The sequence below is a fragment of the Penicillium oxalicum genome, chromosome II (genome assembly GCF_001723175.1).
Source record: "Penicillium oxalicum strain HP7-1 chromosome II, whole genome shotgun sequence".
Taxonomy (NCBI): Eukaryota; Fungi; Ascomycota; class Eurotiomycetes; order Eurotiales; family Aspergillaceae; genus Penicillium; species Penicillium oxalicum.
Window position 1 is genome coordinate 435,357 of NC_064651.1, and position 23,361 is coordinate 458,717.

Here is a 23,361-nt window from a genome sequence, read left to right on the forward strand (position 1 = left end):
GCCAATGTAGTAGAAAAATCAAAAGACATCCTCGTGGAAAGAGGGCGTACTGTATATCAGAACAAAGCAACCATTTGCCCTCTATTTCTTGCTCTTCTCCTTTTTCTCCTTCTTTTCCTTCTTCTCCGTCTTGTCCTTCGACTTGGACTTGTCCTTCTTTTCTTTCTTTTCCTTCTTCTCCTTGGTCTTCTTCTCGGCGGGCTCGGTCTCATCCTCCTCCTGCCCAGTAGGCTCTTCGATCTCTACCACGGAGACATCCACCACGGAGTCTGCCGCTGGAGAGCTCGAGATAGGAATGATCCGCGCATTCCTCTTATGAGGCGAGGCCAAGAAGGATGGAGGCAGCGCATGGCCCTGTCGCTCTGCCGCCAGAAGCGCTTGCTCTTCCTCGTCAGTCAACATGGTACCCTCGATGCTCAGGAAGCCGCGGTCCCGATCCGACCCGGGAATCACATCAATGTCAACCACACGGAATTTGATGGTACCGCGCACTTTGTGGCCCGAGACAGACTGGAAGTGACCACTGGCCGCCTCCTCTTCTTCCGCCTCACCGTCAATGTCCACCTCGTCAATCGCCTTCGCGGCAGGCTGGAAAAGTTCCTTCGCGGCATCGAAACTGGGAGGCACTCCACTGACGCCAGACTCGTCGTCGGTAGTAAGATCTTTGTGAGTATTCTCGGGCATCTCATCATCCTCACCCGGAGGAACCCAGGTCCACGATGTCGGGAGTCGCTTGCGCTCGATGCCCACAGAGAACAAGTTGAAGACGACAGCGCCCATAAAGCCCTCCGATTGCACATTGACCCATCCTTCAAGCGTTTGACCGCGCTGGGGCCGGAAAATCAGGAATGTGGCGGTCAGGTAGACGTACAAGACGCCGTATTCGTCCGCGCTGCGGGCCAGGGTGAGCGGCTGAGGGTTGGGATCGGAGGAGCCGTTGCGGGATCTAGACGATGGAGGCGTGGCGGAGATAGAGGCATGGCTGTAGGCCAGGACAACACCCTTCAAGGGTGGGTAATAGGTAAGAAGTAGTGGGGACAGATGCTCAGCGAGCAGTGATTGAAGCGCGACGGTCGACGAGATGGAGATGGGCGCCAGCGGCAGGTACAGGGTGGCCGTAGTGAGGGAGAATGGGGATCCGGAGCCGTCGGCAGACTTTGCGCCTGCGCTGGTGGAGGTGCTGCTTTTTTTGCCTTGAGAAGTCTCGGTGCCGTTCGGCAGAGGCTGCTTGCGCTTTTTTGACGGTGAGGCGTCTTTGGTCTTGTGCTTGCGTTTGCGCTCGACCTCAGCAGGTCTGGGTGAAGTGTCGAGATCCATTGCGTCGATGGTCATTCTGAGGACGCAATTGAGCGCTCTGCGCAACCGCGGAGCGTAGGTTTATAGGCGGGATTGCTGGAGATCTCGTCTCGTCCGATCTTGGAAATCAAGAACTTTTTTTTTTCCATCTTCATTCTGCGCTGGACGAAGGCGGTGGGGGGTGGTTCGGGCGGTGAAGAACCACATGGGGTGTGACCGCCCGAAGCAACGGTCTTTAGGGCCAAAGTCTCACGAAAGTCGCCAGCCTGGCCCTTTGGGATTGTGGTCATCACATCTCTTTTCTTTTCCTCCCGAAGCGCTGGGGCCCGGCTTCAAGCTGCTGACTGATTTTGGACCATCTTGCCATGGCATCTATTTTGCCCTTTATTGGGTGGGCGATTCTTCCAAATGTATGTTGACCGGAGGCGGAGCGGAAGGAGAGGTCGCATGTCGCATTGTATACAACAAACCCCGGTGTAGTTCTTTGCTAATTTCCAACGCAGTACGCCACATCCTTCCTTCAAAGTATCTACTATGGCATCACCGTCCGAGCAGGCGATCCACGCCCAATGCCTCAAACTCCTCGATTTGAGCGCGATCGACGCCGGATATTCATCTTTGTGATTGTGAGCTATCTCTTGTACACGCTCTACGAGTCCTTTCACCAAGTTCAAGTCGCGGGCGACTACTATCAAATGCTCGGTGTGTCGCCATTTGCCGATGAGCGCACCATCAAGTCAAGGTTCCGCAAAGTGGCCGCTCAATTCCATCCGGACAAGGTCGGGCTCGACAACGGTGCCGAGGCACAGTTTATTTTCCTGCGTCGCGCTCAGGAGACGCTCGCCGATCCGGTCAAACGATTTGCATACGACCGTTTTGGACCTGACATGATGAGCTGGGGCGATTTGAAGACCATGCGCGATTATGTGACAACATCACTGTCAAAGTCGCTTCTTCCACAGTATATCGGAGGCTTTGCGACAATGATTGTGCTGAACTGGCTGTGGTGGGCGAATTGGGGACGCTACGTAAGCACTCCCTCAGAATCTGGACACTCTCTTCGATGCGTGTATTCAGAGAGCTTTTTCCCTTCCTGCGCAAGTGGTCTGACTTCTCTTGTCATTTAGTGGCGTTTCTTCACCTTTGCTGCCCTGCTCACCCTCGAACTCGGCTTGATCACCCACCCTCAAGCGGTCTTTATGCCCACCTCATACCTCCCTTCTGCAATTCGTGCCTGGATCCCCGGCGAGAAGTCTTTCTACCTCCTGCCCTTCCAGATTCTCACACTTGCCCGCCGCGCCTCCATCACTCTCCACATCTTTATCTCGCAAATGGCTCCGCCCAAGGCCTCCACCAGCAAAGGCGATGCCCTCTCCCCGCAAACCATGCAACGGCTCGGCCAAGTGGTACAGTTATCACGAGCCACGGACTTTGAGGCCACGCGACTGATGCAGTTGGGTCTTGCACCGTTCCGTGGCGACCGTGAGAGTGTGTCGGCGCTGCGACGGGGGATGAAGGAGGGGCTAATTCTGGGAGGCGTGAGGGCTAGTCCTGAAGTACAAAGAGCGATTGCGCAGGTGATGGACAGACGCAAGGCTGAGACTGCTAGATGAGAGATCTATTGCATGAGAAGAGACGATGTCGGCCAGTCACTTTAGGCTGAATATGAAATTCCTTGTAAATTTTGATCCTGGACTCGAAACCTGGAACCTAGATCAAAGTGATATGTTTATGAAACTGCTTCATGTGGAATGGAGCTTGCAGATGGATGCCGTCTTTGGACTTTCCCCTCTGCTCTTATTGTGTAATCATTGCCCTTCTTCTTCTTCTTCTTCTTCTTCTTCTTCTTCTCCTCTTCCTCCTCCTCCTTATCGACTTGTTGCCGGTTTATAACGGGAAAGCGCCCGCGTGGATGCCATGGTTCTCTCCCATTTCCCTTATGGGTTTTTTCCCCGAGTTGTGCCGTGGAGGGTTTCCAGTAACTCGCCCCAGCTGAACCGTCCAGTGGGCTTCTCTGCGGTTGGTGTTGGCAACTGACTTTGATCCACGACTCTTGAACCGATGATTTGGACTTCTGTACCACACCCGATCGAGACCCATTTCCCTTCCACCAGCCCCATTCCCACCTCCATCTACCGGGCAAATATTCGCTACTTCATCATCCTCATCAAACTGGGATAAGTGTATATCCCCACTGAAACCAATAAGTCTCCAACGAAAAAGGCAGTTTCAGCCAGGGGAATGATATACATATGGCGATACTAAAAGTACTCGTGACTCCATGTCCTCGTGAATGCTCGAATTCGGAACCACGGGCTGTTAGAGCTCCACTCGAGAGCGAGATGAGAAGCTCTGGTGTGGCGAGGCTCGATATTTTTTTGGTGGTTTTTTTTTTCTCGGAAAAGGTGTACAGTAAATACGCGGAGGATGGGAAAGGATGGAATTGCCCACTGGGTCCAGTGCCGAGAAAGTGGCGTGCGTGATCGCAGCACGGATCATTCACTGGGTTCTGAACTTGTTCAGATGACGCGAGCGACATGCTCGGCGACCTTGTAGCTGTTGAGGTAGATACTTCATGCTCAAGGGTAGGTATCGAAGAGAAAGGGAGGTCACGAAGAAAGAAAGGGTGACAGACAAGGATTTCTAGTTCTGTTTGAGAAAGAGCATTGTGAGTACTTGTGTACGGTCTATGTGTGTGGCTCTGTGCAGTTCTATTTTGGGGCTTTGGGATTCGAGGTCCTTGTAGAAGCTTTGTCATCGGATAGGTGCAATAGTAGCCTGAATCAGAGTAGGAGGTGAAAAGCTTTAGGTACTAGGCTCATTTGTGGTGAGAATGATTGTAGGATTGCCGTGATTGTCCGGATGCAGATCCAGCGGTCTTTTGCTGGTCGCAGGGTTATCCTGAACGGCCCTGTGGTTAGTTAGGCTGATTTAACTAGCTATCTACTAGAGCTCGTCCTGTGGGTGGTCGTTTGTAGTGTTCACTGTTCACTGTTTAGTGCATATTGGTGAAAATGCGGAAATTCAAAGGTTTTTTTTTTCTGGTATCCGTTGATCACCATTTGCTCCGTGAATAAGACCGTCTCGATTTAGACCGCTAGATGGATCATGTTCGGGATGCGGCGGAGCGGCGACTGGAATGAGATCCGTCGGAAATGGAGGGTGATGACCCAGGCGTATCCTGAGAAATTTTTTTTTCCTTCTGGTCCTTGCCGTGACTTAGGGCTGGCGTTGATGGTTTAGTCATATAGACATGGAGAAAACTATTGTATATAGTATTGAAATTGAGAGTAGGTTCTTGACTTTCTCAGTTGAATAAAGCATATGAGAATAGCTCCAGAAAAATGACTGGTCAAATGAGTGGCTTCGGTGCGATTCACACCGTCGTGATCCACCGGAACTAGTGATGAACATTCTTTCATGTCGCCGTCCAGCGATCAAATCATCAGGTCGGAGGGACGTGCATTTGGCAGACGGACGCCAGTCCGGCGCAGAGGGAAGATCTGCTGGCATTCTGAGCCTGGTATTGGTATGGTCATCCAGGCTCAGACGGGGCTCATCTGTGGCGGGAACTGGCGGCCAGTTCCACTGAACTTGGCCCCCGGATCACTGGTAATACCGTGACACTCCCGCGACGCCTCACCTTCCCCGTCCAGAGAGGCCGAGTACAGGCGCCCCCTTTCGTACCAGACCGGAGCTGAGCCCTTCCCATACAAAGTGGAAAGGCCGTACCACCAAATGTGTCGCTCACGAAAAGAACCTTCTCCCCCATCGTCAGAGAACAGAAAGATGAAATCCACTTCAACCTTGCCCACCAACCACCCCCCCCCTGGCTTCCCTTCTTTCACCTCTCCCCCACCCTTTTTCCTTTCCCTTTCTCTTCTCCCATCTCCCTCATCACTTCCACTCCTCCGGACTATGAGTCTCTACTTCTCTCGGCTCCACGATCCATCACCCTCGCCCCAGCCTGCAATCTCGTGAACGGGAGAGTGGAAAAAAAAAACGAGAAACACTAAAGGAATTTTCAGCCACGTCACGGTCGGCCGCCCACTCAATCATCCGACCACTCGTTGTTTCATCCATCCATCTTGTCCGCGACGCATCAACGTCATCAACACGCTCATCACGAGTAGTTCACGCCTCAACATCTCCTCGGTGTCCTCGGCATCAGACTCACCTCCACCATGCCCGCCGGTTCTGCTTCTAACGGTCGCTCCAATCGAGCTGGAATCACTAAGAATGCCTCCCCACAGCTTCTGGTGACGCTCAAGCTGGGGCCCGAGGTCTTGCAACAGTTCCTGGAAGAGCCTCACGACACCTCCGACACCAAGACACCTGAACCCTCATCCCTACCCGACAAGGCCGAGCAATCCTCTCCAGCCTCTTCTGTCGAGGCTCCTGTCGCTCGCCCATCTGCAGACGTGGAATCCAATGCGGACGTAACCTCGACACCCGCGACAGGAGTGACTCCAGGTGATACGCCTCGACGGAAGGGGATCCCGGGCCCTAAACCAGGGAGCAAGCGTGGCAATGGATCATCCGAGCCCGTTGCCCGTGTGCGTGGTCGACCTGGTCCGAAAAAGAAAGCTCGTCTGTAAGTCATTCCCTCTCCAGCACTACCACCTCCTTTGGTTCTCCTTTTCTTCACCCCCTGCCACCCGTCCCCGCGTATCTGCCTTTTTATGTTGTTCCGCATCAATCGGTAACATGTTGACTGACATACCATACTCGTCCTAGTGAGGATGGCAGTGAACCAGGCAAGTCGTCCATGGCACCTCGGCTCGGACCAAAGGCCAATACGGGCGCAATCAATGCACATCTCCGCGCTCTCGATCGTACCGGTGCGCCCTGTCGCAAGTGGGAGCGCAAGTCTCTGAAGCTGCGCAGCTTTACCGGCGTCATCTGGCAGGTCCCCACTTGGGGCAGCCATAAACTGGCGAAGGCCGAGTCTGAGGAGAACCCGACCTCCACTGCCCTGACGAACGGCGACTCCGACTCCAAGAACCTCGCTGCCCCTGGTACAGAAACTAGGAATGGGAGCAGTGCGGTCCCCAGTGAGAAGAGCAATGGAGACACCGAACTCACGCCGGCACCCTCCAACATTGTCGAGCCTTCCTCTCCAGCGATTGCCATGGCTGCGTGATGAGGGCTTGTACGTTGCATTGATTGTCCCTTTCTTCTTCACCTTTTTTTTTCTTTCTTTTTTTTGGCTATTTTGGAGTCATCGCTTCCTTTTTTCTTGATGGGATTCTGTCTGTTCTTTTTGCGTCATTTCAGGATTCTTGGACTACACGGTATTGGGGTTCTCTTTTCTTTTGTTTTTAATTTCTTTTTGTGGCGTCTTGTGGTCAGGAAATGGGTTGGGTCATCATCGTGGGTTCTCTTGCGGGTCTCATTGTGCCATGTGGAAGCAGTATCAGCCAGTGTCAGCAGGCAAAGATCTTGTCTGGTCGTCCACTGGAGCAAACTCTCCAGTGTGAAAATTTCTTTTTTTGTAACATAGTTCCTTGCGATGTCTCTACAGTCGTTGGCATCTCATGGTTTTCTTTTTCATTTCCAGGTCTGATTTCTTGGATGTTGTTTTCTTTGTGGTCTCGAGTCCCTCGCGGTGTCCCTCACTGTAAGGGTGGTATATATTGCCCGTTAGATTGGGTCGGCTCCTGGAGTAGAAGCTGGAGCACTAGAATTGCACAGTGTACAGTGTACCCTCTGTGTTCTGGCATCGTGTGAATCGTGTGAATGATGGACAGTGTTGATCAGTCGGCTCGGTATGACTGCCACCCCTGTGCCAGAGCGAATGTTCTTGTGTCAGCTCCAGGGAGGACTAGCCCTGCACGGCTGTGCAATTGAAGGTCCATGATCTTGGGGTAGTACACCAGGGAGGTAGCACTGGAAAATACGCTGCAGCCTTCAAGAGGTACACGTCTACTCAACACAACTGCGCAGACTGCAGACTGAACAGGGAGCAGATCTCGTGACAGTAGCGCTCCGTGCTCCTCTTGTCTCTCAGAGTCTCTTCTGTCCTTTCCCCCCTCCTCTCCTCCTTTCTCATTCCCCTCGTATACGCGTTTCCCCGCAATTCACCACCGTCAAAGCACGCCTGAAGTCTTTGAACGTTTTTCTTTTTTCTTTTTCTCTTGAACGAGTCTGTATGTTTCACCTCTTGTAAATTTAAACGTATATTGATTCTCGGCCTGAAGAGGGCAGACCAGGGTGGACAGCCTCGGCGCTGCCCAAGATCTCCTCTCGTCTAGTTTCCGAGAGGTGATAGCCCACTGTCTGAATACTTCGCATTGGGAGGGAAGAGGATCACCCTCTTTGCTGTTGGCGCAACGATCTCGGTGCTGTTTCCGGTCACTCCAGATGACCCGCTTGTCAGGTAGCATCAGCACTACTCGGGTTGAGTTGACGCCGATAGCCAGAAGGCGGCTGGCGATAGACTCGAAGAAGAGCAAAAGGGACGGGCAGGCTCTGTGGAGCACACCAACAGGACTGTCGTCGCCGTTGTCCTCGTGGTCTTCGTTGTGGTCGTGGTCGTGGTCGTTATTAGGTGGGTTGCCAATCGCCCGTTTCGGCGTCACCGTCATCCACTCGTGCGGCGCTGCCACTTGCTGCTGCCCCCGCCGTTCCGTTCGGTGGATGACTTGAGACCCGCCATGGCCGACCTGCCTTTCCCCGGTGGAGCTCCTCCAGCTCCTCCATCATACAACCTCTCCTCCGCTCCCCGCCGCTCCTCCTACGCTTCGATCGTCTCGGGTACTGCCTTGTCGCCTCCAATCTCTCGCTCCTTCTCACATCTCTTGAGCTCCAGTACCGCTGCTGCTACCGCTACTGCTACTGCCTCCGCCTCTCTGCATCTTCCAACCTTCTCCCCGCCCGACGGTCGCTTTCCCCCGCGGGCCTGGTCCGGCCTGGATGCCGCAGACATGCACTTGAACTCCGCCTGGCGGCCCTCGGGGTCTCCAGACTCGTCCTTGCCCGCATACTCGCGCAAATACGCAAATTACATCCGCTCCACCGAATATCTCAGTGGCCTAGGTCCGCCAACTGATGGGCCCTCTTTCTTCATTCCATCCTACCTTCGCGAATCCCACTACGTCTCCCGCCTGGAAGCCGCACACAGGGCCAAGCTCGCCGCTCAGCAGCGCGAGGGTCCGGCTGTCACGTCAACGTCGGGCGGTCCGTCGCTCTCAACATCCTCCAGCCATGTCCATCTTCCCCGGATGGCTCCCTCTCATCGGGGCATGACCTATGATATTATTGAGAAGGAGCCTCGGACAACACCGCCGTCACCACCACTGGGCCCACTGCCTTCGCAATGGAGTTCCGTCGACAAGCACGCCGGTCTGGAACTCTCCAATGAAGGGCTGGATGTGCGGTACACGGGACCAGTGCACAAGCATGAGCATGAGGCGGCCGCCTTGCGTGCAGATCACCCTATGCCGCCTCAATGTGGAATTTACTACTTTGAGATCAAGATTGAATCAAAGCCAAAGGAAGGGTATGTTGACACTGCTTTTTTTTTCTCACCCTCCCTCTTCCGTTCTGTCCCTTAGCGTGTGATTAAATGAGCGCGAGACTGATGATTCATTTCCCCCCTTTGGACACAGAATGATCGGCATTGGGTTTTCTAGTACCAAAGCTTCCGTCGAGCGACTTCCCGGATGGGAGCAAGAATCTTGGGCCTATCATGGGGATGATGGAAAATCCTTTTTTGGTGAGAGCCAGGGGCAGGGAAGGCCCTATGGTCCAACGTTTGGGGTTGGAGATACTGTGGGCTGCGGAGTGGACTTTTCCACAGGCTCGGCGTTTTTCACCAAGAATGGTATATTTCTGGGTATGTACAGACCAGGTCAGATTTAGGGGTGGCTTCCACGCTTTTGACTAACATTGCTGTGCAGGTAATGCTTTTCACGAGCTGCGCAATGTGAAACTGTATCCCTCCGTTGGAATGAAGAGGCAGCCACCTGTTCATTTAAAGGCAAACTTTGGCCAAGAGCCATTCATGTTTGACATTGACGGGATGGTCACAGTAAGTGATACACCTTGAACCCTTGGTTCCCCTGCCAGGTATTCCGCGCTAACTCCCACTTCAAGACAGAGCGTGCACAGATACGGGCGGAAATCAACGCCACCAGTGCTGATAACTTGCAGCCCCCGTTGAATGAGACGGCATTGATGCAGGAACTTGTGGCCCAATTTCTGGCTCACGATGGCTATGTCGAAACAGCCAGAGCCTTTGCAGAAGGGGTGGCTACCGAAACAGCGGCCTTGCAAAATGGTCAACAAGACCCACTCAAGAAATACGAAGTGGAAGAGGATCGTGAGGCTATCAACCGAAACAGTAAGACAATCAAAAAAAAAAAGATCCCGGGATGATGTTCGTCTCTGCTCCCTGTGGAGATAGCTCTAACCATCTTCTCGCAGAGATTCGCGCTGCTATCCTTGATGGAGATATTGATAAGGCTCTGAAGCTGACAACGGCTTATTATGCAAATGTTCTTGAGGACAACCCGGAGATTCATTTCAAGCTACGCTGCCGTAAATTCCTGGAGATGATGCGGCGGTCCAACGAATTGACCGCTGGCGCCGCCGCCAGCAAGCGTCGTCGAGCAGATTCACCCGGCGCCGGTATCGGCCATGAGCATGCTGTCTTTGATCAGGAGATGGAACTTGATGATGGTCACTGGGATGGGGACGGGGATGGAATGGAAACCGAGGAACCCACTGCAGTGCCCTTTAATGAAGTGCTCACCGAAGCAGTCCAATATGGCCAGCAGCTCTGCCTAGACTATCCGAGCGACGAGAATGGTGGAGATAGGAAAATGCTTGAGGCCATTTTCTCCTTGGTGGCATATCCTGATCCACAGAATTCTGTCCATGGTCATTATCTTGATCCTGCAGGTAGAGTGGCCGTGGCAGAGGAGTTGAACTCGGCTATCCTCGGTATGTTTTGTCCTCTGTCCTCCTTGTGTGGCTCTTTCGTCTCATTTTGCCCCCCCCTCCTCTTGCTGTCAAACGTTTCGTCGCAACTTGACAAAGCAAAAATAGATTTTCTGTCGGATTGCTAATATTGTGGACAGTCTCACTTGGCAAATCATCATCCGCAGCCTTGGAGCGGCTGTACCAACAAACAGAGGCTCTAGTGAATGAAATTAGCGAAGATGGCGGCGCTGGGGCGTTTATCAATGTTCGACGTGACATTTTTCTTTGAATTACGAGTCACAGGGACCACTTGCCTTTTTGACGATGGCTGCTCCATCTCCATTTTCGCTTTTGCAGGCAATCAGGTTTGGGGGGTTTTTTCCTTGGGAGCCAATAAGGACCCTTCTAAGTGTCCCTGACATGCCCATACTTTTGGTCATCTCAAGCTCTATTCTCTCACCCATTCTTCTTGATTGGGTGCGAATTTCTCTTTCACTCTCGGTTTTTTTTCTTCCATCTTTTTCTTGTTTCTCCCCTCTTTCTCATCCCTCTTCTCCCTTTTTCTCTTTCATTTTCGCCCGTACGAGACGCTGGCGTTTTGCCGATGGATTCTAGCATGATTTTTGAATAGGAATGGAATGGAAGGAATGGTTGATCGGACATCCGATCTGCTCTTTGAAGGAAGCTCTTTTTTTTTTGAAGTGAACTTGATTTATCCGGCGTGCAGAGCTGTTCTAATCGCGGTAATTTCACTATATTGTAATTAGTGGATGAACATGTTGGTTAACCTCTCTGTGTATTAAAGTACAGTTACTAGACCTCTTCGTGACCTAATTTCTACTTGACTTTTCTCGGCTCCAGTAATCTTGAAATGCCCGACCACAGTCCACAAATATGTCATGGACCTCAGCGACCAGCGCAAATGGATCCGAGCAACAACGTGGCCCATAGCCCGGTCCTCGGCTCCATGGTAGATTTTGACCAAAGTTGGAGCATTTCCAGAGTGATTTGGTATAACCAATGACCCAAGAGACCCAATCTATCCAGTAAACAAGGCAAGAAACATCACCCCTTTTGTAAAATGAATTAATAAATGATGTCTGGTCAAGCTTGTGAATTCGTATCATCAAGCAGGTCAACGTTTCATTTTCCTTTCCAAAACAAAAACAGAGACCATCTATCTCTAACATGGATATCTGAATGGATGAAATATTTTCAGTCACCCTGGACATAGGGTATATACGAAAAGGATTGATCATGCGGTCCAATCAAATTCTGTGCCTTGTAGACCCTAGTCAAGGAGAATCCCCTCTAGGAGAGCGGGCGCTTTGAAACTTCTTGAAGCTTTTCTGGATATTGAGGGCTTTACTTTTGTTGGTTCGGTTGGCTATTTGGATGTGGTTCGATGGTATTGGTGCCTAGCTGGAGTGTCAGCGGTCTGAAAAAAAATGGGGTTCAGTCGGGAAGATGATTGTTTGACGAAGCTTCGGACGATACGTAGTACTGAGTGATTGAGTGGGTGTGGTTTTTTTTCCATTTTGGGTCACTGTTTAATAGAGGTCTCGTAGACTGGGTAGATATATGGATCTCTAGAGACCTGATACTGGTGTTGGGAAGTTACGACTATGTACAGTGTCAGTGGGAATTTGTGCGTTACGGTCCAAGTCCATGGGGCAGGCAGATGGCGTCGTCGAAGCTGGAGTGTAAGAGTGATGTGATATTCTGTCAGCTGGTGGTTTCCTTTGTGACTAGGCTCATCAAGAGATGTTTTGTTGATGAGGTTATTGAAGAAAATGATATAGTTAACAACAAAACATAATAGAAGAAAGAAAATTCAAAAAAGGCAACATACCCCGAGTCCTGCTCATCAACTGTATTTGAGCCTCGACTCGCTTATTCTCACGTGTCGAATCAGACGCGGAAACAGAAAGCTTAGCAGCCATACATAGTTGGTCGCTAAGCGTGTCTCCTGCATGGGTGGAAATGGTGCAATGGTATACGATGGGCAACACACTGGGCTGGGGTCTGTGTCTGTAGCTGAGCTGAGGATGTTACAAAAAGCAGATATTTGAATGATAAATCAAGTTGCCGCTTTTATTAGCCCGGACAAAAGAATATTGTCCCCCGCCGTTCCTTTGTGGAATGCTGTGTCGACCTATCATGCGCAAGAGCTCAATGCGTCGAGCGCGAGACAGAGATTCTGAAATACTCACGAGCCAACATGCGGCTCACTCTATAGAAGAGGTATGGTACTATTGCAGCATGTTAAATATCATAGTTGAAATGTCCTTGACGATGGTTCTTGCAGTCGACGTGCCTTGGTGGTTCATATCCCCGGAGAGATAAACAAGGCAAACGTCAAGACAAAGGGTTCAGCTTCTGGCTTCAACTTACTGCGCAGTTTTCAAAGATTAATAATTTCAAAAATCCAGCGTTCTTACATCAAGCGCCCGGGTGGTCTAGTGGTATGATTCGCGCTTAGGGTAACACCCCAAGCACAAATGCGCGAGGTCCCCGGTTCGATCCCGGGCTCGGGCCTTGTCTTTTATCTTTTTGTCGATCATATTTTTGCACTTTGTATTCTGGATCCTACGCTTAGATGGGATTTTGGACGCTAGATCTACAGCTGTTTGCATTTTGTTTTTGGGGGGTGGGGGGTGGGGGGTGATAAATATGGTTCTGGCTTCTGTTCGGATGGTATTATCTTTTTAGTCATGTGGCGATGCGTGTGTCTCGGGTGTGGATGAGGTCCCGCTATATACAAGTATGTATTTGGTTATGGACGGGGTCTGATGAGGAAGAGCCTGGGAAGTGGAAGCATCTTCAATGTTTTGGACTGATAATTACCTTTTTGAACGTGGAACAGATCAACAGTGGATATTTGGCTTTGGGGATCTACCGGGGTTTCACGCGAACCCACGCTTCGCTGGAGTCCAGCGGGGCAGGGAATGTGGTTTATAAACTAGGTACGAGGTATGCCTGAAGTATGCTATTGGAGACTCTTCTTGGGTATCAAGCGGTTTGCCTCCGGGAGTTCTACCGGTGCCGTGGTAGTTATTGTGGTTGACCGTGCTACATGAACAGCCCTGAGCAGCAACTCGCAGGTTGGCTCATGTAAGGATGGTTCGATCCTGTCCCATATCTACCTAGGTACTGGGGGACAAGTCTCTAGGTGCGCTCATGCAAGCCAGTAAAAACCTACAGACCCGCCGTGGTGGCTCGCTCTCGTTCTCTGGGAGTAGGCAGGGCGAACCTACCTGATCAATCAAGAGACCCTGGTGAGATCGGAATGGGAGGCAAGTAGGGGGGGTAGGTGAGCTTCAACCTGTGGGTCTATTACTGGGCGCCAGGCTTCTTGCCAGTGCTAAGGACTACCGGCTTCGTGTTGTTTCGACGTTCATGTTGCTCAACTGCCTGATTAGGCTGGGTTGCGATGCACCTGCGCGAGAGGGGCTTGCGGACCGGGCTGCCTTTGGGACTAGAGTGGATCCAAGAGGATGCAGGTTCATCTTGACATGGCCTACTGTTGGTGGTGTATGGAACCGGTACAATATGAACAAACTGAATATGTGGTCATATCAATTCGCTTGCAGACCAATGTCCATGATGGTACCTATGTATGACTACATGGTTAACTGTCTCCAGGTAGGCGCTGGAGTCTCAAGTTCTTGTGATTCTGGATTGTTTGTGTTGTATATATTTCCACCAGCAAGGTACACACTACAGATGCACATACCTCCTGTTACCCAACTTGTGGCAACTCCCCCCCCCTCCCCAATGGGGAGAGCAGGAGGAATTGAATTCCAGCCTCATAAAAGCGCTCGGAGTAGGCCGTCTCGCGTCAAGAAAATCCAAACTCAGAATATCGAGCTTAAGCATTGCAAAGTATGCAATGCTTACTATTACGAACAAACATGTGACTAAACCAACCAGACATGGTCCGAGAACACTTCCCGCCCGTGGGCTGCAGCCTTGGCACGAGCGAGGTCACTCACTTGCGTAGTGAAACGCTGAAAAATAATTTTCGTTCATAATACCAAAATCTCGTCAACCATACATCAAGAAGCGCCCGGGTGGTCTAGTGGTATGATTCGCGCTTAGGGTAACACCCCAAGCACAAATGCGCGAGGTCCCCGGTTCGATCCCGGGCTCGGGCCTTCCTTTTTGCTGATGTTTTGATGTCTAGTGTGGATCCTTTTGAAAGTAAATTTTTCTTCCCCTCGATGGTCCGATCAATTGCCAGTAGGCGGTAGAAAGGCAAGCAGATACGCTGTGGATGACCGCTCGTAAGGAAATGGACCTTAGTGCTGATGGCAACGGATGGTGTTGTCCAAGATATTGATTGCTTTTTACCCATCACCTATATCTCATCCATAGCGGCCTGTAACCCCATAGGTGCACAATATCCTGCCTGTTCCTGACCAACTGAAAATGCACATTTTGTTATCTACGGCCTAACTCATCATAGATTTTGAAATGTGCCTACGCACATATGGAGGAGCAACGGAGAGGCACATCGATAGCCCTTGATGACAATCGCAAGGCGGATCAGAGCCACCTAGCAAGAGTATTTGTTCAAAACAGAATATCCTGCAGGACCTAGAAGAATGTGGAATGTAGTGCCCCCTCACCTCGAGTAATTAAACGGCTCGAAAGTGGCATAGGGCATATGCATGGGCGATAGATCAATCCCGAGAAATGAAAAGGACAAGATTGGATAGCATGAATGCAGATAAGAAGAACACAGATCTGAGAGGGCCCAGAGAAGAACTCTGCGAAAGATGCCATGCGCGCTACTAAGTAGCAGGTTTGCAAATCGAGCGATCTGAAATCACATACTGTTACATGCTGTCGTTGCCCTTGAATAAGCCTACCATGGTGTGCACATTTGTATCAAGGATAGGAAATTCTGATAGTATCACGGGCACCCAAAGAGAGAAGGAGCAGTCTTCCTAGTTTACATACCAGGCCGCAGTTCGGTAGCGGGCTTCTGGTCAGAACCTGATTCGAGCAGACGCTGGAAGACGTTCGCACTAAAGACGTAGTATTATTGTGGGAGGCTTGCCTGGCCTGGAACTGAGTAGGATATAGAGACATGGCGAACACCCGAAACCCGAGGCCCCAGGGTATAGAATATTGAATATAAGCATATCAACGCTTGACCATGAAAAGTGGTCTCCTTTGCTTTTTGGTTAAATTTACTGATTGTGTGTACCAGAGAGGCCTTCCATTGCAACGCAAAGCTACGTGGATTACTCGTCAGCCCCCACTTGATTTGATTGGAGCATCAGCTAGCCGCAAGTGTTATACATGGAGGAGCCCCACTACACGCACCAAAAATGTTGATTCACATTCTCATAGAGATCTTGATGCCCATGCGATATCTCAAAAGATCAAAAAGGAAGGCCCGAGCCCGGGATCGAACCGGGGACCTCGCGCATTTGTGCTTGGGGTGTTACCCTAAGCGCGAATCATACCACTAGACCACCCGGGCGCTTCTTGATGTATCGTGGCTTGAATTTTGGCACTATGATAAAAGACCATATTCACGCCGTGCTCTGCTGCACTCGGATCACCAGACAGCTGGCTGCACTAGAACGATACAATACGACTGGTCCGCTTTTTCAGTGACGGTGATCTGAGATTGCTGTCGCAGGGGAATTAAATCCTGTAGCATACCAGACCATTTACCAGGACGGTTTCATGTGCTATAGGCTAGACATTCAGTGACCAGTCATCTCTAGATTTCGTCTATTTGTGTGGCCTCTTCACGGAGCATTCGAGAGAGTGATTGAATTCCCCAAAGGTATCTACCCAACAGCGTGTGGTTATTCGTAGGTTTCATAAGAGCGGCCATGAATTCAATGCTGAAATGTGGTGATTTCTGTATATGATTCACGGAATGCGACTTTGACTGATACAATCTAGCGAGGGCATGGACGAGGATAACCCGAAATCACCATGACATGGAGACTACTCAGTTTACCCTCCCAGTAATATATTACCTAAGTCCAGAAGTCGGTCTGCTCCCGTCATATATTCGCTCCCGATTAGCAAGCACAAAGCCGACGCCAATTAAACCACACAAGTCGGGTACGAGATGGGGATTCTGTGAAACTATGATAAGCTCCTTGCGCAAATCTTCCAAATGGTTATCAGACCAAAAGAATTTTGAAACACATTTGCTCGGTCAAGCTGTACTTCACGAATTTGCAAAGATAGCTGGAGTTGCTATCGAAGGATTTCCCACTTTCAAAGTTTGAATCCGTAGCTAATTATATACCACCACGCGAATGAGACTGGGAGAACTACTCCCACAGACGAATCCACTGTGCATCTCCCACAACGACGCTACATAAAAAAGAAAGACAATACCCGCGGAGTATTTACGAAGCAGAGCTTTATCTTGAATGAAAATTCTCAATGAAGCACTGCCTGTCCGGGCTCTGGATTTAGTACTATTCCTGTCTGCGTTTGATCTTCTAATGTATAAATACGTAGGACGACTCCGGGACCCAGTCACTACCAAACAGCTACAATCACCGCCATTTTGAAAGTTTTTCTCGGGTTCGGCAGGAATTTAATTCAGAGGGACTGGTCGCCATCTTCGTATTTCCCGAAATATCCCCATCCAGCCAACTGAGCATGGTCTTGAAATTCCCGTCGCACACACCCATCACTACATACTCGAATGTGCCTTGTACCCTCACTCACGGGATAGGGCACGGCCCACGTGACTTGATTAGACGCCTTACAGTGTCAGTGAAAAAAAGGTTTCACTTCAAGCACACTGAATATAGGATGAGCCGGTTAGACGCTAGAATACTCTTGTTGAGAGCAGCTGGCCCAAATACGAAAGTTGCGTTCTTCAAATAAGTTTTTGTGTAGAGTGCGGAGGTTCTTCGGAGGCCGAACTTACTACAACTTGGGTCAACACCCGCGGGACCCACCCAAAATAAACGTGGAGACGCGGCTAGCCGCAACCCACCGGCGGCGCCTCGCCGCACAAAAAAATATTGATTCACATTCTCAGAGAGATCGTGATGCCCCATGGAATGTCTTAAAAAGACAAAAAGAAAGGCCCGAGCCCGGGATCGAACCGGGGACCTCGCGCAGATATGCTTGGGGTGTTACCCTAAGCGCGAATCATACCACTAGACCACCCGGGCGCTTCTTGATGTATGATGCTTAAAATTTTGGAGCCATGAATCAAGCGTCTTTCTAAGAACGTTCGTTGAAGTGAGCCTTTTGCTTTAGTTGTGTTTTGCACGCCGGGAAGAAGGTATGTCTTCCACGTAGGGGCCAAGAGTGCATGTTGTGTTGGTCTCTCTACTCGATAGCAAGTGTCCGCTATTATTGATGAGTCTCTTCATTCACATTTTAATGCTGGAAGAAAGTGTTGCGCGGACTTAAGCAACACTGGTATTAACCGGGACCCCTGGTGATCTTACATAGAGAGATGTACTTCGCTCAGTCAAGTTATGAAGGAAAAGCCAGGTCGTCTGACTGTGAAGCCTGGTATATAGCTAGTGCTCGGAAAAAGAGTGTCAGGTTAGCCATCGAGACTGAACTTGTATATAAACTGACAGGGTCGCTTTACTCATCGCCTTGGCAATCGATAGAGTAATATATTGGGTCAAGGTTAGTTTCTGTCGTCGCTGCTTGCATTATTAGGTATGGGATAGGTGTAAGTGTCCATGGGCATGGTGCCAGGCGTTTGTCCTTACTATTTCAAATCCGCCCCTTTCTACTTAGGTGTGTCTACTATGTAGCTACTCGATTCGTATACCCCATGTGCAAATCGCGTTGGTTTGCGACGACATCCGCAGATTGACGCATAGAGAGCACGACGAAATGGATGCTGATGCAAAACCCTCGGGAGCATTGAGTCTACAGGTCGTATACATAGTGTGGTACTATTATCGATTGAACGTATAAGCGTACTCCGAGCGCAGGCGAGGCGAGGCGAAACACCGTGTCCCTGTCTGCCTCTCCGTTGCAGGATAATACCACGGAAAATGACCTATCAAAAGGCCGTTAATGGTCAAGTGCCACCTCCGAGTGAAATTCTACAGCAACGCATGGCAGCCGATACACGATGCAATCCAACATTGCAAGAGTAGCTTGTAGGGGATTTCAAGCCAAGATGAGGCATCGGCACACAGGGAGGCCGGAAATTGAGTCGGGGCAAATTCGTATAGCCAAAAATGGGAGACTCCAAAGCACCTAATCTCACTAAACCGAAAGATTCTGTGGTAGCGGCCTTGTAAATCCCCGTAGTCCATAAGCAAGGACACCAGTTGTTCATGTCTTCTCGTCATTCCTAGATATTGCAGGCCGCCATGGAACTATTCCTCTGGATCTGCTCCCCAAATTTTATATCTAATACGCAGTAGTCGACGCATTGGGGCCATCTTGAATTTACCGCTCTTGAGCAGGCCCAGTCCCGGCATTCCAATGTCTGCACCAATGGGCGGGCACAAGAGAGCAGACTTCTCGGGGGCCCACTCATGTAGTATGTGCTGCCCTGTTTGGCTTTTAGGGGAGGAGTTTCTAATGTCAATTTTAAATACTATCAATTCCAGTCTTGGTCAGATGCACTGCAATTTTATTGCGCTTGGTCCTATACCAATTGCGATCAGTTGGTGTGATGGAGTATGTAGATGTGTACGTGTTAATATCCTCGGGGTACGCGAGTGGCTATTTTCTATTTCTTTTCCACAGGAAGCGAGGTTATTGATGATGAAAGGAAAAAAAAAAGCCGCCGATGGAAGGACGCCCAGTGTTTTTGCCATTTATAAAGAGAACCAGCGCGAGCACTTAGGCTACTCCGCAAGCAAAAGTTCGGCAAAAAGGAAGGCCCGAGCCCGGGATCGAACCGGGGACCTCGCGCATTTATGCTTGGGGTTTACCCTAAGCGCGAATCATACCACTAGACCACCCGGGCGCTTCTTGATGTATGGTTGCTAAAATTTTGGCACTATACTCTAATCCAAAACATGCACGACTACTACTACGTTTATTTATCAGCTTCGTTATCTCCTAAATGCTCACCCTAGCTGGTATCACATCATATCATTTGCTTTTAGTGCCGCTGAATGGCCCAGCGAGACTATTCAAATAATCCCTAGTTATAGTCCTTGGGCCGAGATGTTGGATTCAAGTAGGGTCTGCACTTTTTTCACTTGATCATTCAATACCAACCAGCATTTCTCTGGTCGCACTATATGCGGCATATCACCGGCAAGTGTTAATAGATGATTATCAACTGCCAACATGCAGGCCCCAAGTGGATTTTAGGCAATCTGCCTAGAGCCTTAGGCTGCCAATGTCATCCACCAGTGAGGAAGTCACGGGTCAGGGCCAATATTCGAAAATCTGCTCCAAACCTCTGTACTCTGTACTCATAGCGAGTACTAAACTGGACCTTTGGGCGGCTGACGGAGCTCTGGCACCTCACTAACCTCCAATGGACTGCGTATTACATAAGCATCACTGTGCCGCCCGTAGGTCACCGTCCTGCGGTCTACTAAGAGATCAGATGATGCCTGGCGCTTGTTAGGCACCAAGTCGCTGGAAAACTGGTACCTGATCCCCACGCCCGTCCCTGCGGAGGTCAACAATACAAAAACAAAAGTAGTACCTGTACATTTCCTGTGCGAAATCAATCCATGTACTGGCTTCACCTTTTTTGCCAGTTCACTACTCTGACCTATTATGTAACGGTCAGCTGATACCAGTCGGGATATCCGTGGAGATACCTTAATTTTGCCCCCCTCTCTCCACATGCACCTTCGTGCATCTATCTGACTTTGGCGCTTTCGCACACCTTCTACCCTTGAGCTGCGCCCTCTTTGCTGGACTTCTAGCGCGCGGCTCTTTGCCATGATTCCTCAAATTGTGGATACTTAATAACTAACCCTGCACATCACCGCTCTCTGACGCAACCTCCGCTCCTGCAACAAGCGGAAGCTCTGCGTCCGTTGTCGCTCTGAAAGGGGCGACATTCTCGAGTCACCCATGGATTCTTCCTTGCGACCGCATGCCGGGAGCCCTGACGTGGAACTTCAGTCACAGCATCTTCCGAGCATTCCGCCAGCACACTCGAGGACGCCCCTCTCTTTGCGCTGCTGTTGTGGTCGCGGAGATTGCGCCCTGCTTGAGCACAATCAAATCGCACTCGAAGGGCTCGAGAAGGACCTCGAAACAGCTGCCAGGTTAGGTCAGGTACGTGAAGCTTGGCTCTTTGTTGATTGTTCTTTTTGTCTACCGACTACCACATTGCCCCTGGACTGCGATTTTGAGCATTTTTCCCCCCTTTATGATTGGTACACCATGACATGGTCGGCTCCCTTGTGTAACAAAGGGCTGGCTGAGAAGTGGATGATTCGACACCTCACCTTTCTGTCATTCCGCAGCCATGGGAGGCCCAGTTACTTTTGACATCACACTCTTCCCCATTTCTCCAAAAAATCAAGGCCAGCCTCGATGAAAATATTTCGTCCTTGTCGCGCGTCATTGATGTTGTGGTTTCTCGATGCCTCCCATGGACAATCTCTTGCAGGGGTCCCCGATTCTATCACACTGTGTCGGGGTGCGTCATGGCCACCTCCGCTTACCACGACTTCTCTGCTTTAGCGAATACATCTAATCCTGGCCTTTCATCGCTGACCTTCGCTCTACAGGCTCTTCTCCATCGTCATGAAAGCTATATAGCTGAGGCGGAAGGAGACCGCCAACGGCTTGAAGCAAGCATCAACGTACTAGAGCTTGAGAAGCGCAAGGTACAGGAAGAGAATGCCCGCATCGTTGAGGAAAATCGATCACTTCTCGACCAGCTCGAAAGCCTAAATAGGACGGCCTCCGAGTCAGATGACCATGTGGAGTCGCTCACACGAGCTTTGGAGTCGACACAGGCAGAGCTGCGCCGCGTCACTGTTGCTGCAGCTCGGGCCGCGGACCTTGAGGCTCAACTGGTGCTGATGGAATCGCAACAATCCCATTTAGAGGATCAGATGACGATAGCCCAGGAAAGCGAAAAGTCTGCTATCCAGCGCTGGAAGAGCGCTCAATCCATGCTGTGTGATCTTCATGAACAGGTGGAGCGGATTGAGGCCGAAGCACGAGAGGAGCGCGAGCAACACGAGGAGCTTATTCAAAGGCTGGAGAGAAAACGCGCTGTGGAACGCGAGTTAGATAGGGCCGCTGGGCGGCTGAAAGGTGCAGCCGCTGCTTCTGAGCTCGGCCGAAACCCCAACACACATGTCGTATCCCGCTTCGTGAAGGATATCTTGCAAGACAATGCAAACCTCCAAGTTGGGATTATGGAGCTTCGGGAACTGCTGGAAAGCTCCAACCAGGAAGTTCAAAACCTGCGCGAACAGATCCACACGCATCAACCGCTGGCCGGTCTAGGGGAGACGGATCATGGCGGGCGTCCTCGTTGCACCACTCTCAGTGAAGAGCTCGAATCCAAGGAACATCGGGTTTCCAAGGAATTCCACATTCATCATCACTATCATACGGCCATGTCTGGATCAAAGAAAGAAAAGGGCACGCTGAATCGGCGAGTTAAGAAGCGGCGTCCTACATTGGGCAGTCCTGCTCCCTTATACTCTACTACCAGCAGTCAATCGCCACGCCGCCCCATGCATCGCTCACAGTCCTCTAGCTCGTCGATCAACACGATCCTCTCACACACATCAGTCTCTATACCTCCCACTTCATCTCGTCGATGGTCACACCACTCCCCTGCGACCGACTCAATGGCGAGCTCTCCACGGTCGGCCTTCCGAACATCATCTATTTTTGATCGTATGGATCGTGGCTTTGAGTCCTCTCAGCCCACTTCCCCTGAAAGCACTGTTTTCTCTTCGCCGGTGCTACGGGCGCACAATGCAAAGGGTCTCGATTTGCCAATTCGATCGTTACCGGCCCTTGATGATCTTGATTCTGAAGGTGCTTCGTCTGCACCTCTTGGAGAGGGTTCTTCGGGGCAGTCAGGTCATTTGGGATTCTACGCAGATGCGACCCATCAATCCATACCAGAAGAGTCTGAGACTCCTCCACGATCATCACACGAAAGCACGTCGCATGATCCGGGTCTGTCCACAGAAGAAGTCTTTGCGCTTCAGTTTCCTCCTTTGCGCAAATCAAGTTCGCATGAGAGCTTGCTCTCGGTGGCGGGAATGGACATCCACACGCCCACGGATCGTCACTCTCGCATGGGGGGATGGTATCCCGGTCTGCGCATTCCGCGACGCATCGTTTCAGCCAGCACTGAACTGGCCTCTACGCCACCGGTGATTTCAGCGCCGGTAGTGATCGCTGACCGCGCCTCTGGACCTGGCCAATCTCCGCGCTCGCTCCTTGCTTCTGTCGCCGCAGGCAGTGGTCTCTCCTTGGAAACTGGGTCTACACATTCGGCAGATAGCAACAGTACCAATTCTACCGCTACCCCAGGTCCTAGGAAATCCACTACGTTAACCAGGCGCATGGGTGGATGGGTCCTCGGCAAATGGGGCATGGCACCGCTCCCAGGCGACGCGACAGAATCAGAAAGTGAATCTTTACACCCAACAACAGAACCCACTCGATCGCCCGCTGCGCCTCCGACGGTGCCGCCGCCACGATTCCGATTTACAGGCGTGAATCAAAAGGGACCTATTTTGGGCCTGCGACCACCACCGCAAGCCCCAATCAACATTCAGCCACAGAATGTAGACCAAGATCTTCTGCGCGAGAGTCTCGCGGAAGGTGATTTATGATAACCCATGACCCCTCGTTTTCATAGCTCGGAGCTTCTGTCTGCAGAGAAGCTACATGATGCCGGCCAATCAATGTCTCTTCTAATTCTTTCTCTAATTGTGCATTTGGGCTGGACTCCAATCTAGATAATTTTGGAACGAGAATGGAATCCTAAGTCTCCATTTAGCGTCTCTCACTGTCTTTTTTTCTCGCAGATACCTCACAATTACAACAAGTTTTCTATCTTTCTTTCAATTCTGAGTTCCAAACGTACCATCAGGCATGTGTCCTCGTACTTGATTGATCCCCGCGCAACCGAATCAAGAGGTCACTGGCCTGCTTTCGAGTGGGTTGTTCTCTGCAGGAGAAATTGCTCCAAAACCCATTGCTGCG

General features: G+C 50.7%; 6 protein-coding genes and 5 non-coding genes across 11 annotated transcripts; 6 read left to right on the forward strand and 5 right to left on the reverse strand.

Annotated features, from left to right (window-relative positions):
- Positions 1-81: 81 nt before the first annotated feature.
- Positions 82-1,332, reverse strand: POX_b02081 (uncharacterized protein; the record flags this gene model as incomplete). The annotated part of the gene is made up of 1 exon (XM_050110998.1): positions 82-1,332. The coding sequence occupies one exon, from the start codon at positions 1,330-1,332 to the stop codon at positions 82-84; it is 1,251 nt and encodes a 416-aa protein (XP_049971344.1).
- A 329-nt stretch (positions 1,333-1,661) lies between these two features.
- Positions 1,662-2,909, forward strand: POX_b02082 (uncharacterized protein; the record flags this gene model as incomplete). The annotated part of the gene is made up of 3 exons (XM_050110999.1): positions 1,662-1,706; positions 1,800-2,324; positions 2,424-2,909. 3 exons carry the CDS (start codon positions 1,662-1,664, stop codon positions 2,907-2,909), a joined length of 1,056 nt encoding a protein of 351 aa, XP_049971345.1.
- Positions 2,910-4,101: 1,192 nt separating this feature from the next.
- POX_b02083 (uncharacterized protein) lies at positions 4,102-4,809 on the reverse strand (the record flags this gene model as incomplete). The annotated part of the gene is made up of 2 exons (XM_050111000.1): positions 4,102-4,207; positions 4,679-4,809. 2 exons carry the CDS (start codon positions 4,807-4,809, stop codon positions 4,102-4,104), a joined length of 237 nt encoding a protein of 78 aa, XP_049971346.1.
- Positions 4,810-5,480: 671 nt separating this feature from the next.
- Positions 5,481-6,439, forward strand: POX_b02084 (uncharacterized protein; the record flags this gene model as incomplete). The annotated part of the gene is made up of 2 exons (XM_050111001.1): positions 5,481-5,890; positions 6,034-6,439. 2 exons carry the CDS (start codon positions 5,481-5,483, stop codon positions 6,437-6,439), a joined length of 816 nt encoding a protein of 271 aa, XP_049971347.1.
- A 596-nt stretch (positions 6,440-7,035) lies between these two features.
- POX_b02085 (Ran-binding protein) lies at positions 7,036-10,510 on the forward strand (the record flags this gene model as incomplete). Its single annotated transcript, XM_050111002.1, has 7 exons — positions 7,036-7,064; positions 7,715-8,797; positions 8,907-9,133; positions 9,198-9,328; positions 9,394-9,640; positions 9,724-10,242; positions 10,380-10,510. The coding sequence occupies 7 exons, from the start codon at positions 7,036-7,038 to the stop codon at positions 10,508-10,510; spliced, it is 2,367 nt and encodes a 788-aa protein (XP_049971348.1).
- A 2,159-nt stretch (positions 10,511-12,669) lies between these two features.
- POX_tR037 lies at positions 12,670-12,759 on the forward strand. The gene has a single exon. It is a non-coding gene; the product is annotated as a tRNA-Pro (tRNA).
- A 1,529-nt stretch (positions 12,760-14,288) lies between these two features.
- On the forward strand, positions 14,289-14,378 carry POX_tR038. Its single transcript has one exon. It is a non-coding gene; the product is annotated as a tRNA-Pro (tRNA).
- A 1,247-nt stretch (positions 14,379-15,625) lies between these two features.
- On the reverse strand, positions 15,626-15,715 carry POX_tR061. Its single transcript has one exon. It is a non-coding gene; the product is annotated as a tRNA-Pro (tRNA).
- Positions 15,716-17,300: 1,585 nt separating this feature from the next.
- On the reverse strand, positions 17,301-17,390 carry POX_tR060. The gene has a single exon. It is a non-coding gene; the product is annotated as a tRNA-Pro (tRNA).
- A 1,689-nt stretch (positions 17,391-19,079) lies between these two features.
- POX_tR059 lies at positions 19,080-19,168 on the reverse strand. Its single transcript has one exon. It is a non-coding gene; the product is annotated as a tRNA-Pro (tRNA).
- A 1,654-nt stretch (positions 19,169-20,822) lies between these two features.
- POX_b02086 (uncharacterized protein) lies at positions 20,823-22,988 on the forward strand (the record flags this gene model as incomplete). Its single annotated transcript, XM_050111003.1, has 1 exon — positions 20,823-22,988. One exon carries the CDS (start codon positions 20,823-20,825, stop codon positions 22,986-22,988), a length of 2,166 nt encoding a protein of 721 aa, XP_049971349.1.
- Positions 22,989-23,361: the final 373 nt, after the last annotated feature.